This window comes from Zootermopsis nevadensis, unplaced genomic scaffold (genome assembly GCF_977971745.1).
Source record: "Zootermopsis nevadensis isolate Lab colony 2312 unplaced genomic scaffold, Znev_1.0 Znev_ptg000022l, whole genome shotgun sequence".
In the NCBI taxonomy this organism is placed as follows: Eukaryota; Metazoa; Arthropoda; class Insecta; order Blattodea; family Termopsidae; genus Zootermopsis; species Zootermopsis nevadensis.
This window is the reverse complement of record NW_028259154.1, coordinates 17,117,889-17,134,747: the sequence shown is the minus strand read 5'-3', so window position 1 is coordinate 17,134,747 and position 16,859 is coordinate 17,117,889. Positions and strand designations below refer to the sequence as shown.

The 16,859-nt window shown below is 36.2% G+C and overlaps 1 protein-coding gene across 3 annotated transcripts; it reads left to right on the top strand.

The window, feature by feature from the left end:
• The first annotated feature begins 1,605 nt into the window (after nucleotides 1–1,605).
• Nucleotides 1,606–16,531, top strand: LOC110829139 (uncharacterized). Of its 3 annotated transcripts, none has more exons than XM_022062549.2 (6): nucleotides 1,606–1,739; nucleotides 2,043–2,163; nucleotides 6,333–6,668; nucleotides 7,623–7,763; nucleotides 10,328–10,440; nucleotides 14,041–16,531. In XM_022062549.2, exons 2-6 carry the CDS (start codon nucleotides 2,059–2,061, stop codon nucleotides 14,054–14,056), a joined length of 711 nt encoding a protein of 236 aa, XP_021918241.2. In that variant the 5' UTR covers nucleotides 1,606–1,739; nucleotides 2,043–2,058; the 3' UTR covers nucleotides 14,057–16,531. The 3 variants fall into 3 exon arrangements, with proteins under 3 accessions (XP_021918241.2, XP_021918243.2, XP_021918242.2); XM_022062551.2 differs by having other exon boundaries at nucleotides 10,328–10,444; XM_022062550.2 differs by having other exon boundaries at nucleotides 10,328–10,448.
• The last annotated feature ends 328 nt before the right edge of the window (nucleotides 16,532–16,859 follow it).

The window sequence follows — 16,859 nt, the reverse complement described above, 5'->3', positions numbered from 1 at the left end:
ATAACAAAATCCAGAAGACTGTAAGAAGAGCATAATTTGAACTTTATACAAGAAAGGAGATAAACAAAAATGTGAAAATTACAGAGGGATATCGCTGTTACGTGTGGCATACAAAATGTTTACAAACATACTGAAAGATGGGCCACGGAAATATGCCGAAGAGAATATCGGAGAATATCAGGCCGGATTTAGGAGAGGCAGGTCTACCATTGATCAAATATATACTGTTAAGCAAATACTAGAAAAATGCTGGGAAGGAAACATAGAGATAACACAAATATTTGTAGAATTCCAACAAGCATATGATTCCATAGATAGAACCACCAATTCAAGATACCTGGAAAACTAATAAGACTTACAAATATGACGATGGAAGACACTAAAGCACATGTGAAGATACAAAATCAACTGGAAGACAGCCTTACAACAAATCAAGGGCTCAAGCAAGGAGACTGTTTAGCACTTCTCTTTAATCGTGCCCTTGAGCATTAATTAGAAAAGTAGCAGTAGACACCAAACGCACTTTGGAATATAAAATGGTACAAATAGTAGGGTATGCGGATGACATAAATATTTTGGGAAGATCATTAAGATCAGTGAAAGAAGTAGCTGAAGTGCTAGGCGAGAAAGGGAAAGAAGTTGGATTACAAATTAACATTGAGAAGGTTACTTTTGATGTCCACAAAAGCCAACCACTGGTTCTTATCATGAGCTAGATGATGAACTAATCTTACTCGTATGTCAATATCAACTAGACTACACGGTGCTATATGACAGAATACAGCCGCCTTCAAGTCATATGACGTCCTCCAAATTTGAAATTGCCGCAAAAATCGTATGGATCGATAGAACGGAAAAGTACAGTAACTTCTTTGAACATCCAATAGATGTCAGCCAACTTCAGGTTTTAAATTTATTTTTAGGGAGTCAAGAACTACTGTAGCAAGCGCAAGCGGCTAATGGATATCACAAACATCCACATCTAGTTATAGTACGAGTTTAAGCACTAGACCATTTCAGTTTTGCGAGAACTTCTATAACAAAATAATTGCATTTTGGACGAGCTCTAATTTGATGTTTTGGATGGAAGAATTCATGCACATTGTGAAAGAAGGAAGTTTATGAAAGTCATACGGTTTGCACTTTTGCGACAGGAAAGAAATATCAGACTCAAAATAATTAAACATATGATTCAGTGATACGACATCGAATAGCGGAATGAAAAATAGTAATGGTAAAGGTAAGCTGTTAACAAATGTAGAAGAAGTGTCTGAATTGCTAATTACTTCTAGGGTAGATGTTTGAATTTATTCTGAATCAGGTTTTCAGTTCAGACAGACAAGAGAATGTTTCAGAGAGGGTTAGTTTGATGATCATGTTCGGTGCTGGTTTTATACTCCGCAAGCAATCGATTCTGTGTACATATCTTTAACACGCTTTCAAATATTGAATTTGCGCGCTGGCGCAAAGGACAACACTATATGGCCCCAACATTTTTTAAGACGTAAAATATAACCGTGTAACTGGAAAATTTAATTTAGTTCTTTATTTGTATTAATACACTATTATATTCAGAGTACAAAACATATTCTCTTAAAAATAAAGTTTATGTTCTCTATGCTGAGAATGCTAGAATGCACCCACATAGACGGCTGAATTGCTTGTGCGTGTACTGATTTCCGCTTATGCTTCACGTCGTAATTGCTGAACGTACTCGTTGTTTGGGCGCCATTGGAGAGGTAAGCAATCTTTTCTTGTGGGTTTTGAACAAAGAATTTGGCAATTTTTTACATTTATATAATTGATGTGTAATGTTTTAATATAAGAAGGTAATCTTTGTACAATGAGACAATGTAATGTAGTTTTAATCGCGGTGTGTTGGGTGCATCTGGAGGCTGGGTATGGCGTACCTAACCTGGTAGCTGCCATAGCCGGTTTATGCAACGTGTTTGTTGGGATAATTATTCATAACTGTAGTAGAAATGTGTTGTTGCACATAATATTGACTTTATTTCCATATAATGCACTATTCTATATAATAGGTTGGAAAATATAACAATGAAGAAGAAGTACGCCGGAGATGACTCTGAAAATGAATTTTCGGTAGACGAGCCAGAGGAACTGCAGGGTTCTGACGATGACTGGACCCCTGGATGCGGTGAAGTATGTTTAAATAGCTTTCTAAATTAGTAAATGTTGCACGTATTCAATTTTACTAATAACAGAACTTATTTTTATAAAAACCAATGGAGTCTTCACATCAAGCTGTACTTGTGGTCCTGCAACACCCATAATGGTAAACCAATGACAGAAGTTGTGTTTTTTTGCTACCTATTTCCTGTTGTTACATTGCCATTTAAGTGGACACTCCAGGTCATTTAAAGAAGACTCAACTTGGATAATGTTTGTGCATACAAAGTAACTGAAGGCTGTAAAGTTATACTTTAATGTGTATTGACATGCCTAGCAATTGAAGTTGATACACTTTACATTTTGATATTACAAGTCTGTCTTTAAGGGTAATTGCAAAACATAAAAAATAAACAACTTTACTGAACTCGACGTGGTAGCAGCAGCATAAATGAGACAGACAAAGGGTGGTGTTAGAGGTAGATGCAAGAGTGTTGGAGAGATATGAGAAAATGCTAGAATACATATTAGCTTGTAGGTAGTACTAGAGTATGTTTGGTAGACTGTGTAATCAGTCTTCACACTTGTCAAATAATTGCTTGCATTTGTTTTTGCATATATAAGAGAAGTATTTGTTCTTGGAACATGAGTGCATGAATAGTATTAGAAGACTGATGAATATGCTGAACTATTCATCTAAAGTGAAATATTTTTCAGCATTCTTAAAAGTATTCTGAAATGCTTCAACTTTGTTAACAGTATGTCAGACTGTTTTATTGATATAATTTTCATTATCCTTTTTGCGAATTGCAGGTAGTAATTTTCTGTAAAAGTTTTGTTCGTATTCTGTAGTTTCTGTTTCAGTATTTAGTAGGCTCATGATGTTTTCTTACCTATTAGTGGAAATATGCCATTGGATGTTAAGGCATTAAGTACTCAACAAAAAGATCCTGCAAAATAGTCATTCTATCTTTTGGCTGTCACTAGGTTCAAGTACACTGTCATACAAAATTAAAGAGGTTTATCCCTTGATAAGATTTTTTTATTTAGCTGTGACATGTTTATTTGAGGAAAATTGTTTAATTCACATGTCCATCATATGGAAATTAATTTATTTTTTAATACAGTGCCTCTCTTATGTAAGGATTACAAAATAACCTACTTTCAATCACTGCTTTCCTACTGATGTACTTTTCTACATTGGGCTTGCACATCAAGTTTGTGCATCTAAATATGGACATTTGCAAACTAAAACATGACTGGGTATGACAGCAACATTTTCTCTTCGACGAGGACACCCACAACCAATCTGGAGACACTGTTAAAATACTAACAAATGTTGCTATCTTAACTATTTAAAAAAATGTTTAGTGTTCTTATTCTTATGCAGTTATGTAAAATAAAACACAGTGGATGCACCAACAGTTGCTCTTGTTTCTTTGATGATATACTTCCTGGCCCAACAGATTTACAGCAGAGTCAGTGTATAAGCAAGGCAGTATCTCAGTTGAATACCAAATTTCATGATTTTTCAGTGTTTCCAGGTTACTTATCACCTTGCTAAGAGTCAGTAAGAAGCATAGTAATTTACAGTGCAGTTTTATATTCAGTGGTTAATTATTACACAAACAGATTAAATATGATGCAGGTGAATTTAAATGAAAGAACTATAAACACATACTGTTTTTTTTTGTTTTAATCTCATTGATTTTTGAAATTAAGTGTCAGGTATCATACGAGGTGCGATCGGAAAGTTTCAAGACTGTGTCAATAGAGGGCGAACCGGATGTAGTACGAGCTTCTGCTGCTAGGGGGTGCGGCCTACATTCATAGTGAATCAGTGTGCCAGCCGGCATCATTGAATTAGCATTTGTTTCTTAGTTACGGGTGTTTTGGTAGTGCATTACACCGACCCTCCTGCGATTTTGGAATGGCGGATTTTCATGAACAAATCAAATTTTGCCAAAGACTCGCCAAATGGCTACGGAAACCTATGAAATGCTAAAGCAAGCATTTGGGGAGTCCGCAATGGGTCGTGCACAAACTTTTGTGTGGCATTCACGTTTTAAAAATGGCCGAACCTCTGTCGATGATGATGAGCGTTCTGGACGACCATCTTCGAGCACAACGCCCGAAAATGTTACGAAGATTTGACAGACCATTCACGAAGATCGACGCCGTACCATCAACGACTTGTGCGACATTGTTGGGAAAGGCTATGGGACCTGTCAGCTGATTCTAAAGGAAGAACTCCACATGTGACACATCGCAGCCAAGTTTGTGCCAAGGCTCCTGTCTGAGGACCAGAAGCAGAATCGACTTCTCGTTTGTCAGGAGCTCAAAGATCTTGCCGGATCGCCGGATTTAGCTCCGTGTGACTTCTTCCTCTTCCCAAAGATGAAAATTCAGCTAAAGGGAAGGAGATTTGAGACGATAGAAGAGATTCAGGCAGAATCGCAGATGGTGCTTGACAGGCTGACAAAGAAAGATTTCCAGGGATGCTACCAGGCTTGGCAGCGGTGCTGGGATCGTTGTGTTGACTCCCAGGGGAACTACTTCGAGGGTGATGGATGAATTTAATACCAGAGATAAGTGTACGGGTTTTTATAGGCGCAGTCTGGAAACTTTCCGATCGCACCTCGTAAACAAAATTTTCAGACTACACCTAGTATCAAAATATACCAGAATTAAAATTTATAATATTCTTGCTAAACCAACTCTCACTTATGGTAATGAATCATGGACTGTCGAAAGTAATGACAAAAAAAGATTAATATCAGAAGAAATGTGTTTCATAAGAAGAACTTTAGGTTACACAGTTTTTGATCACAAAAGAAATTAAGAAATGGACATAATGGAAAAGGAACTAAACATTACACCAATAATAGATTTTATAACACAGTCCTGGAAAAATAGAAAGAACATGTACACAGAATGATTTCAGACAGGATACCAAAAATGATTATAGGATACCACCAAAAAGGAAAGATGTTTGGGCCAAGCCTTTAAAAGATGGATTCTGTTGTGTAATGCTCGTAACAGGCAGAGTTGCACCTGGACAGCAGCATATAAGGGGTGGCAATTTGCTATCAAACAACACAGAGAATCACCAATCAACTAGCAGAGCAAGCAGTTGACTCCGCTCACTAGCCACCCATTGGATTGTGCTTATATATGTGCACAAGCCTTGGGCAGGTATATATGTGGGTCATTACAAGCACACAGCTATGACTAGTTTTGAAAGTGAGGACAGAGATGGCCCTCAAAATGTCGGCAGAGTTTAACCAAGTGACACGGCTTCTGGCCTGAGAAGATTTTATTAATGACACCTGCCATGAAAGCTTGACAATATACAACATAATGTTTATGAAAATGTCCTCTGTTTGAATTCATAACTGTGTTCTCTGACACCAAGAATTTTCATAATTTGCCGCGAATACTTAATTAATTTTAATGCATAACTGATACCTGTGATGACAAGAATTCCTAGTATGCCGAGAAATTCCAGGCACTGTCATTGTCACAGCTGCTTTAATTGAATGCCAAAACTCATTCTGTGTGTTGACTAATTTTGAAAGTAAACTGCCCTTCAGATGGCCTCACAGATAGAAGTCAGCAGGTTGATATCAGATGATTGCAGAGGCCACAAAACTGGTAAGTTTTGTTTTGTCCATTGATCTGGATAGTGAGTGCTTTCCATTGTGGGTAAAATGGGCATCATGTATAAATCACATTCATAATTGTATATTCTCCAGTAGTTGAGGTAATTTTTCCATTAAAGTATTTTATTAGGATGCTGCTGAGGGTGTAGGCAGTAACTCATAAAGTTTTGTTTAGGAATTGCCATTTATTTCCATGCAAACATTAACTGTAAACTGTGTCAGGCTGTGTCTGCTGTACAAAGTTGCCACATCTTACAAAGCAGTTGTAATTATGTATTTGTAGGGACTTTCAGCTGAATTCTATGAGCTGAATATTTGTTGCATATAATTAAGAATCACAATGTATTTCATTTGTGTTCCTCTCTTTAGCAATTCCAAGATAATTTTTGTACTAATTTTATCTTTTTGGTTGCTGTTTCAAAACTTTCATACCGATCTCTGCTTTCATACTTCCATTATTGAAACATTTTTGCCATGCTTCATTTACAGTTTGTTATGAATTGTATGTGAAGTGGGTTTTTATGATTTTCATTTCTGTAGGGTACAGGAAGACGACAATCACGTCGCTTAAGAAACTCAACCACTACAAAGAAGCCTCGCCTGGCTGAACCTAGTACCAGTGAAGAGGAAGAAGAAGAAGAAGAAGAAGAAGAAGAGGGTTCTGATGAATCTGATGGTGGAAAGTCCCGTGGCAAAAAGTCTAAATCTGCAGCCAAAGGTGGAAGAGGGAGACCGAAGAAGGCACAGCAGGTTACTTCCACATCAACCCCAGCTGGCAAACCAAAAGGGAAACCTGCTGATAACATTGTCAGTTGTGAGGCGACATCAACTACAGGGGCCCCAACGCTTCCCACACCGACTGAGAAGGAATTTACTGTGAGTATTGACTTGATTGTTATTTATGTATTTAAAGTTAGAATTGTAAGACCTGTCAGATTTTTGGGAAATCATATGTTTATTATTATTTATGTTGAAGACTATCTGCATTATTCAAATTAGAACACTAAACGGGGAAATTTTGTGTCATTTGTGGGCAAAACCTCCAGTATGGTACCTTTTTTGTAGCAATAAGGAGAAATTGATTTGTCAAGTGAAATCTTGGTTATGGTGTCTTTCTGCACAGCAACAAGAAGAAATCTATTTCTGATAAAAGGAGTACGTGATGTGACACATCCAGTTCTACATAAGCTTTTATGGTGGTGATGCAATTCATTTTAGTGACTGGATGTAATTAATTTCTGTTGGGTGATCAGCTGCCTGATTACACAAGAAGACCTTCAGTTTTGTTATAGTTTGTGAGGATAAAGAAGAACTTGATTTATTTAAAATGTGCAAGCAGTATGACCCCAAATTAAGAATGACCAAAGAAAATTGTTTATCTCATTGTTTATGAGTGCTTTGTGTTCAGTGCACGTGTCACATGTGGTCTACAGATAAGATGTGCAGCTAGCAGATGGAAGATCACTGGTTAGCACTTGACATGTACTCAATTTTTGGGCCTGGCATGTATTCTTTATTTTCTTTTTTGTGCAGTATTTTTCTTCATATTTTTTCAGTACAAATTTGCTATAAAATTGTTTTAGAATTATTTCTGTAATGCTACTATTCCTTTTCACTTTGAAAATCAGAACAGTATGGGTTTCACAAATAAGTCTACTGTTGTACAATGTATAATATATTCAAAATGGTCAGTTTTGACCAAAATCCATTTCTATTGAATTTCAGATTTCATGTAATGTATTTTCATGGACCTGATATGACTAGTTTTATCAAAATAAGATACTTATAATATTTCATTTTGTAGCTGAAAATATTCATGTTTTTTTTCAGTCTGGTGCATTTGTTGTCTTGAAGACAGATTTCCAGAATGGAGGTGACCCTCCCATATGGAAAATTGATGGAAAAGCTTTGCTGCAGAAGTATGTCCCATTTGAACAGGATGGCAAAACGCTTTACAAAAATACATCCACAGTGAGTGTCTGGTGCTGCAGTTGAAGTTTTTCTAGTCATTAGTTTCTGTGCTATGTCAGAGGGTAGGCTTGAATTTTTCGCTCGTTAAAAATAAATGTATTGTACACTTCAGAGGAAAGGTGTTTTTGTTTCTGAATGTAGTGGGTTCTTCCTCTTCCCAGGTGTGAATTATGAAAATCTGTAGAATCTTGTTTTCTGATCTGATCAGAGTGATAATTACAGCTTTTATAGTAAATTTGAACTAATATTTTAATGTGGATGGTGGTTAATTGGGTTTTAATCCTCCAAAGTTCTTTTTGTGAGCTTGTGAGAACAATTTTACATTTTGACTTTATTAGGAAAACAAATGCTTTGAGTAAGGCACATGGTTAGTTCTGTGATTTGATTCAAGGAGTTAGTAGTTTCCATCTGTAATGAGGATAGCCTCATTTAGGTTTTCCACCCCAAAGATTCAGGTATTGTGTTCCTTTAAAACAGTAGTATGAATTAAATTACTGTTTAATGTAGGAAATCTTTAAACTTTACTTTTTGGAGCATAAGATTCTGTTTTTTACTGAATGTCATAGTTGAGTGGTTACTTCTTCTGCTTCATATATGGGAGATCCTGGGTTCAGATCTCGGTCCAGAAACTGGCTATCCTGACTAAGGCTTTTTGTGGTTTTCCTCACTCCCTCCAGTAAGTGCTGGGATAGTGCCTAAAATTAGGCCATGACTGTGATTCCTTCCACTTCCTTTCACTGTCATCTCATTTGACATCATATAGTCTAGACACTGAAAGCATTGTCAAGTAAACTAAATATATCAAATAAATTATTTTGTGTTTACGTATTTTTAGAGTAAGGCGTGACTTCCTCTGGATACAGTAGAGCACCGCTTATACGGCAGGTTAGGGACCAGACCCCTGCCCCAAAGCGAAAATCGGATCTTTGCCTTTTTTCACTTGCAAATGTATATCAAAGCCTAATAAGATGTTTACAGTATCATATAGTGAGTGCACAATAGCGCTAGGCCTAAGAAAACGATATGAAAGTAAAATGAATATCAGTAGTACACACATTGTGGCTGGTTTGATCTTCAATCCACACAACTAAAAGTTTTTCCATGTCGGCAATAAGGCTATCTCTTTTTCTTATGACTTTAGAGTTCATTGGTGTGGCACTTTTAATTTCATTTAACACTTTCTCCTTAGCGTTCACGATGGCACTAAGAGTTTGGCGAGCTAGGCCTAGCTTACGAGGTGCGATCGGAAAGTTTCAAGACTGCCCCTATAAAAACCTGTACACTTATCTCAGGTATTAAATTCATCCATCACCCTCGAAGTAGTTCCCCTGGGAGTGAACACAACGATCCCAGCACCGCTGCCAAGCCTGGAAGCATCCCTGGAAATCTTTCTTTGTCAGCCTGTCAAGCACCATCTGCGATTCTGCCTGAATCTCTTCTATCGTCTCAAATCTCCTTCCCTTTAGCTGAATTTTCATCTTTGGGAAGAGGAAGAAGTCACACGGCGAATAAGGAGGGTGTGGGATGACGGCCATGGTGTTTGAGGCCAAAAACTGCCGAACTTTGAGGGCGGTGTGCGCTGGCGCGTTGTCATGATGCGTCGCATGTGGAGTTCTTCCTTTAGAATCAGCTGACAGGTCCCATAGCCTATCCCAACAATGTCACACAAGTCGTTGATGGTACGACGTCGATCTTCGTGAATGGCCTGCCGAATCTTCGTAACATTTTCGGGCGTTGTGCTCGAAGATGGTCGTCCAGAATGCTCGTCATCATCGACAGAGGTTCGGCCATTTTTAAAATGTGAATGCCACACAAAAGTTTGTGCACGACCCATTGCGGACTCCCCAAATGCTTGCTTTAGCATTTCATAGGTTTCCGTAGCCGTTTTGGCGAGTCTTTGGCAAAATTTGATTTGTTCATGAAAATCCGCCATTCCGAAATCGCAGGAGGGTTGGTGTAATGCACTACCAAAACGCCCGTAACTAAGAAACAAATGCTAATTCGATGATGCTGGCTGGCACACTGATTCACTATGAATGTAGGCCGCACCCCCTAGCGACAGAAGCTCGTACTACATCCGGTTCGCCCTCTATTGACACAGTCTGGAAACTTTTCGATCGCACCTCGTACGTCCTATCTCGTCCATAGACATGCCTTGTTCACGAAGTTTAATCATCTCTAACTTGGCATTTAAAGTAAGAGGCTTATGACTCCTCTTTTTATCGCTACTACCCTTAGACGCCATTGTAATTACTCTGTAGTAACACAAAAATATTACATAAATATACAGTTGGTAATAACTTTGAAAAATTGCCAGAAATACAGAGAGATGCGGAGCGCACAAAAGCTGTAAACAGACTGAATCAGCGACGAGAAAATGGCGCCGTTAACGCACATCTCTGACTCAGCTGTTGAGCGCCGTATTAGCGGATCACCGTAAAGCGGAGCGCCGAAAAGCGGGGCCCTACTGTATTTATATAACATATTAGACCAGTATTAATATTGTCTCACATCAATTTTAAAGAGATGTTTCTCTAGCAGAGGTTTATTTCTGTTTATTTCAGTACTCTGGTTGGTCTGCAAACAACAAAGAAATGTACTATCCAGCACCCATTGTTTTTAAAATGCAAAATCGGAAAGAGACTATTGTCGAGTTCCTAAGGGATGCGATTAAAGAGTGAGTATGTATGTACCTATGTATCTTATATTATGATTGCACTGTACTGTCTGTGTACTTTTATTTTATGAAACACTTTGGAATGCATAGAAAATGGAAATTATTTGAAGAGTTTGTTGTGAGCTCGATCCATCACTGGTGTTTGTTTGTGGCAGTAGCTTTCATTCTACTTCATTTATTTGTAAATTGGAGTGATTCTTATGTGATTTGTTAATGTGAATGGAAATTGAAGCCAAGACTGGATGGATACTCATGCCATTAACATAACTGCCAACTGTTAAACCTAGAAGATCTTTGTGTTGTTTCCCGTTACTTCTAGATTTTTGTTGCATTAAAATAATGGTGTAATATATTTCTGACTTTTCCATATGAGCACACACTTTAACTGTATGTCTATATATACTGATCATTTACTGATGCATGTTTGTAATGAGGCAGTGGCATGTTTACTGACTTGTCAGTGTAGCAAACTCCGCTTTTGAATAGGGCACAGTTTGGTACAGACTTTTCTTGGAGGTGTAATTTCTATTAATAAATGAGTATCATGAATTTTGTTTTTCTTGTCATAAGTAATGAATGAAATAGCTAGGAAAGTTCACAAAATCTTCAATGTTTTTAAATTTTAGGGGTGGCACATGTGTGTGGGTATCACTTGTTGCTGATTGGCATAGATGCATGTGTTTTGAAGTGAGAGTCATGCATATTTTACTGGTCAGCTCATTATTGTAGGGAGCAGATGATGGATATTTACAATTTAGATCATTTATACATTCTTCACACAAACTTGGATGTAACTCAAATGGCAGAAATGTTAAATGGGTCAGTCCACACGAGGAGTTGCAATTTGCAATGCGTTGAAAATTACTGTTAGTTTGGTGTATCGTGTTAAATCAGCAGATGTGTATGTGGAATATGAGTACGGCAGATCTTATTTGGCTTCTGTTTATTTCAACTTTCAGTCAGAATTATTGATACTAAATAAGACTGTTATTACACTGTTATGTATGGATGGATTTGAGATCCAGGACTTTTCCTTTCTGTATGTTATGTTTATGAACAGTTACTTCATTATGCTGGAATTCAGTAAAATCTATTAGGGAGAGTCTGCTGTATTTAAAATCATTTGGTTTATCACAGGATTAGATATGATTATTTTATTGAGCAGATATAATATGCATAATCCATTAATGTTCTCACGATATAGGGTTCCTGATTGCACAAGTGTGCAGGTTAGGACATAACATATTTCTCGTCGCATCATATTTGTTTGATTTTTTTATGAAAAATTTTAGGGTTGGGTTTGTGGTCCAGCACTTCAGCATTTACAATCTTAGGAGGAATTCTTCAAAAGTTGCACCTTGTTACTCTAGTGTTACTATTGTTTGTTAACTCTTTTTCCTGCCCCCACAGTTCATTACATTAATAACTGGAAAGAGGTGTATATAGATGGATCATAGTATTTTAAGTAGATTCTTCCCCTCTTCAAGTCACCAGTAGCTGTCTTTCTGCTAGGTCAGTTTTGTTACTTTTCTCTTTGCATATTCTGTGGCAAGGATTAGATGTGACCTTGAACTTCCTCTCATAAAGATAGGCTGGACTACTTTTTTGTGAATAAGCTCTGTTTAAATGGAGGAATTTTACATGAAATTCTTTAGTAAGAAAGATTTTGTGCATAATGATGACTACTTTGTTGTATTTAAGTTTGTTGTTAAGGAAAGCGTAATGGATTTATTGAAAATCCCTGCCTATTGATTGGTGTCCAAGAAATTGGGATAGCATTTTATTAATATAAATTGAATTGTAGCAGGTTAGTTTTATGGTCTGCAAATTTTAGAGATTGCAGATTTGAGTGCGTAATTTCAAGGGATATTTTAAACTTCTAGAAAATAAGTGGCTGATTGCTGGATAATTTAATTATTTATGCAATTCTTAATTATACTAATTCACAATAATAGTGATAAGCAACATGCTTCAGTAAGGTTTACATTAGATGTGGTCTTTAATCTATATTTTTTATAATTTGCTGTGGTAATGTTTGTGAAACAGGAATACATTTATGTTAAGTTACTTGTTTTCAGTTTCTCAGTAAAAGACAGTACAGTAGGGCACCGCTTATACGACAGGTTAGGGACCAGACCCCTGCCGCAAAGCGAAAATCACCGAAAAGCGGATCTTTGCCTTTTTTCACTTGCAAATGTATATCAGAGCCTAATAAGATGTTTACAGTATCATATAGTGAGTGCACAATAGCGCTAGGCCTAAGAAAACGATATGAAAGTAAAATGAATATCAGTAGTACACACATTGTGGCTGGTTTGATCTTCAATCCACACAACTAAACGTTTTTCCATGTCGGCAATAAGGCTATCTCTTTTTCTTATGACTTTAGAGTTCATTGGTGTGGCACTTTTAATTTCATTTAACACTTTCTCCTTACGTCCTATCTCGGCCATAGACATGCCTTGTTCACGAAGTTTAATCATATCTAACTTGGCATTTAAAGTAAGAGGCTTACGACTCCTCTTTTTATCGCTACTACCCTTAGACGCCATTGTAATTACACTGTAGTAACACAAAAATATTACATAAATATACAGTTGGTAATAACTTTGAAAAATTGCCAGAAATACAGAGAGACGCGGAGCGCTCAAAAGCTGTAAACAGACTGAATCAGCGACGAGAAAATGGCGCTGGATGCACTTCTCTGACTCGGCTGTTGAGCGCCGTATTAGCGGATCGCCGAAAAGCGGGGCCCTGCTGTAGTGGTTTTCATAAGGAATTCCCTTGGAGTATATGTCAGTGGCATTATATTTATGATTTCAAATTTGGTTGATATTGTAAAATGCGGAAGTTGAAGACCCTTGCCCTGGTACTAGTAAATTAATTGTTCTGTTTAACTGTTTGTTGAATATTGTACACTGCATGTAAAACTGAACACACATAATGTCAACAAAATTGATGTCATTCATTGGTTGATTACATGTTGCTCATCATTATTACTTAAGTAAAATTATTTGTCTCATTCAGTAATTGAACCTGGGCCTTCAAGTTAATTTTTGTATGAAGATTTTACTGTATAATTTATTGTATTGTTTACACTTTTTCTGTCAGGCTGAGAATTTGCTTTCTGGATAGGCCTAAGTGTTTGTTTTTCATGTGGTACAACAAAGTTCGAGATGCTCTTGATGTATAGAGTTGTCCAAGAAAAGGTAACTGAACTGAACTGAAATTTGTTGGAATATTTACATTACTACATTGTTTTGTTATTCTGGGATAATGTTTGCTATACATGTCAATCTTGACATGCCACTGTGTGTTCCATACATACAAGTAAGAAAGTAGTTACTTTTTATTTTTTTTAATACTCTGTATGACCTAACATTTCTGGAAAGGAATGTTTTGCACTGCATTAAGTACATGTATGTGTGTTTTCTGTGGAAACAACTGCTATTACTGATTTCAGCTTGTGTAAACATACATGAATTGTATTAATTTCAAGATGACTGCCCTGTGATGGGTAGGCCATAATATGGAAAGGATTTTAGTTATTATTGCTTAATACCATACATAGTAATTATTTGATTCCCACTCCCCCCACAGAGATGACAGTGAATGATGAGGTGTGGAAGAGAATGTAAAGAAAGAAGAGGAAAGTCAGTGGCAAATTTTTCTAACAAAAAAATATATGATATTGTTGGTGGCCAGCGAAGAAGGTTTGAACATATGATCGTGTTATATTAATGGATTAGGACCTTACTCCATGTTCCCTCTTGTTCTGCCTCAGGTCCTTTTCATTTTTCCAGTGCATTATTTACAGTAGTCTGTGTATGTATGTGTGCACATATGTATACATACAAACAAAGAAACACACATGCACACTCTTATTGTCTCTAGAATCTGAATTTCATGCAAACACTACTTCAGGCAAAGTGAGGCAGAATCAGTAAAAATTCCCAGCAAATAGTTTCATTTTGTGTCCCAGAGAAAAAGTGTGACTAATTGTTATGAGTCCTGTATTGTGAGCTGAATTTGCTTACCTCATGAAAAAATGAAATGTGTAAAATAATTAGTTCAGTAGCATGTGAGTGATCTTAACACCCACTTCTGAAGTTGCTTTATATGTGCATGAGTGAACCTTTCTTTTCACAGAAGGATATTTTTTGTTTTGCCCTCTCCTTCCACCTTTTTTTATTTCCATCTTTCCAGACTTCATATAGATAGCAGAATTCTGAATTTTGATTCATTAGTCTTTAACTGCCACGCAGGTTGTTTTTCCATATGCCACATCAAAGGTTAATAAAGTAACATTATTACAGCAAAATCATTTTAAGGGACCTTTAGGTGTTGTATTTTTTCATGTGTTTGTGAGCATTAGAATTCTGTACAGTGTTACAGAAGAAAAACATTTTATAGTGGCGTTGCCATGGGGGGATCTTTGATAGGTTTTACTGTATGAGAATACCTTTAACTTTGTGATAAATCATTATTTCAGATTTCAATTTCTCAAAAAATCTCAAATAATTTCAATTTCTCGTGAGATAAGCTGTTGATATGTACATAACGTGGTTGGTAATAGATTACATTGTGAATGAAAAGCAAAAGGAACCTTGAATGATTTTCGAATGTCTGTCAGTTTCTTAATATGGAGATGAAATGCCATTCTAACTCTTTTCCTTCTACAAATCTCTTGATAAGCGACTGGGGCCATATGTTATTCTTTTCAGTTCTGCTCATCACTATATGAACCATAATGGTACAGTATTGAGACAAGTAATTACATTAGAGATAATGCAGTTTATGCATTGGTGCATTTTTTAATAGGTACATTCATTTTTGTCTGGATACTGAACTAATATGTCATTTTACATATCTATTTAGAAAGAACTAGGCACACAAACATGCATCAGGATAATGAAATTAGTAATGCTCCTTTATTTTCACATCTGTTATGGCAATTCATTTGTCCAGGATTATTGTTGGTGTTTTTAGTATATCTGTATTATAATGTAACCAAATATGATACTGCAGACTTGAAGCGATATCTGTGCAAGTTTACATTTGATCGTGAAGAGTGCTGTAGTATTAGATAAAGGAGCATTCTAAATTACATTCTTTGTGACCTGTATTTTAATTTAAGATTTAATTTTCTGTCATTATTGTACAGTACACAGTATCTTGAACAGTAATAAAAATTGCTGCGACAGATCATCTGACCGATGGATCGAGTTCTGTCGCTTTACTTTCTAACTAGCTGATAAACTTAGTACTATACTGTATCATCAATGTTTCTGAAATTATTATTAGTTGCTTAGTTAGATGTAGTATCTGTTTAATAAGTACAAGAAGAAAAGTAGTCATATATGTTTGTACAATTTCTATCCTTAAATATTGAAAATTTTGGCAGTTTGACTTATAATGAAGTGACAAATTGTCTTACTGGGGAAATGTATTTTTACAAAGTGTTGAAGAAAGTTCATAAATTTGTTTGGAAACATAGAATGCAGTTGGTAAAGTTTGTGTAGATTTCTGTGTATGTTTGTGAGGAAGTAGGCAATTTTAATTCCCCATTATGGCACCATACATATACAGTTACATTCTGTATTCTGACAGTTCTTTATAATTTGCTGTGATAGGAAATAGATATCTGTTTGTGCAAGGGGGTCAATTATACATTGTAAAGTTATCATTTATGCAGAAAGTGTTCTGTTTCCATTACAGTAGTATTTTGTAGTATTCTTATTTGGAGCACAGCTTGAGATAAGTCTGGTCACAGAATTTTCATATAGTGTTTGGATAGAAATTTTATAAATTACTGTGAAGTTTCAACATCATGTGAAAGACACTATCTCTGGTGTTACTGAGAGAATCGATCTGAAAATTATGTCAGAGTTAAATCATAAAATGCCCATTATGTTTTGAAATAACTTAACCAAAGGGGTATATTGGTAAAGTAAAGTATTCTCAGAGGTTTTGTAACATCTTTTTTTATGTCTTGTGCAAATTTAACTTGTCTACAGAAAGTTGAATGTTTTATTTCATAATGTATTCTGCACTTTCTGTAATACATTAAATTTAAAACAATTATCTAGAACCGTGTTCTTGTATTGTATATTTTATTAGTCTGAAATTGAGGTGGTATTTCCTGTCTCCTTGAAGTAAGGGAACTCCTCGTTTTCATTTCTTTTGCATTATTTGGACCTGCCATTCCACTCCATCTTGTTTAACCTTTATCAGATCTTGTCAGCATTTAGGTTGACCATGCAATGCAGTTGTGTACTAGGAAACCATTAAATGTGGATTTCTTGTCTGGCCAGCAGACCTGTAGAATGGGAGTGTAGACTTCTTTTCTATATGGCAAGGGTTAAGCTTATAATATAACATGTATGCAAGGAGAAAGTAAAGTATTTTCTCAAAATTAA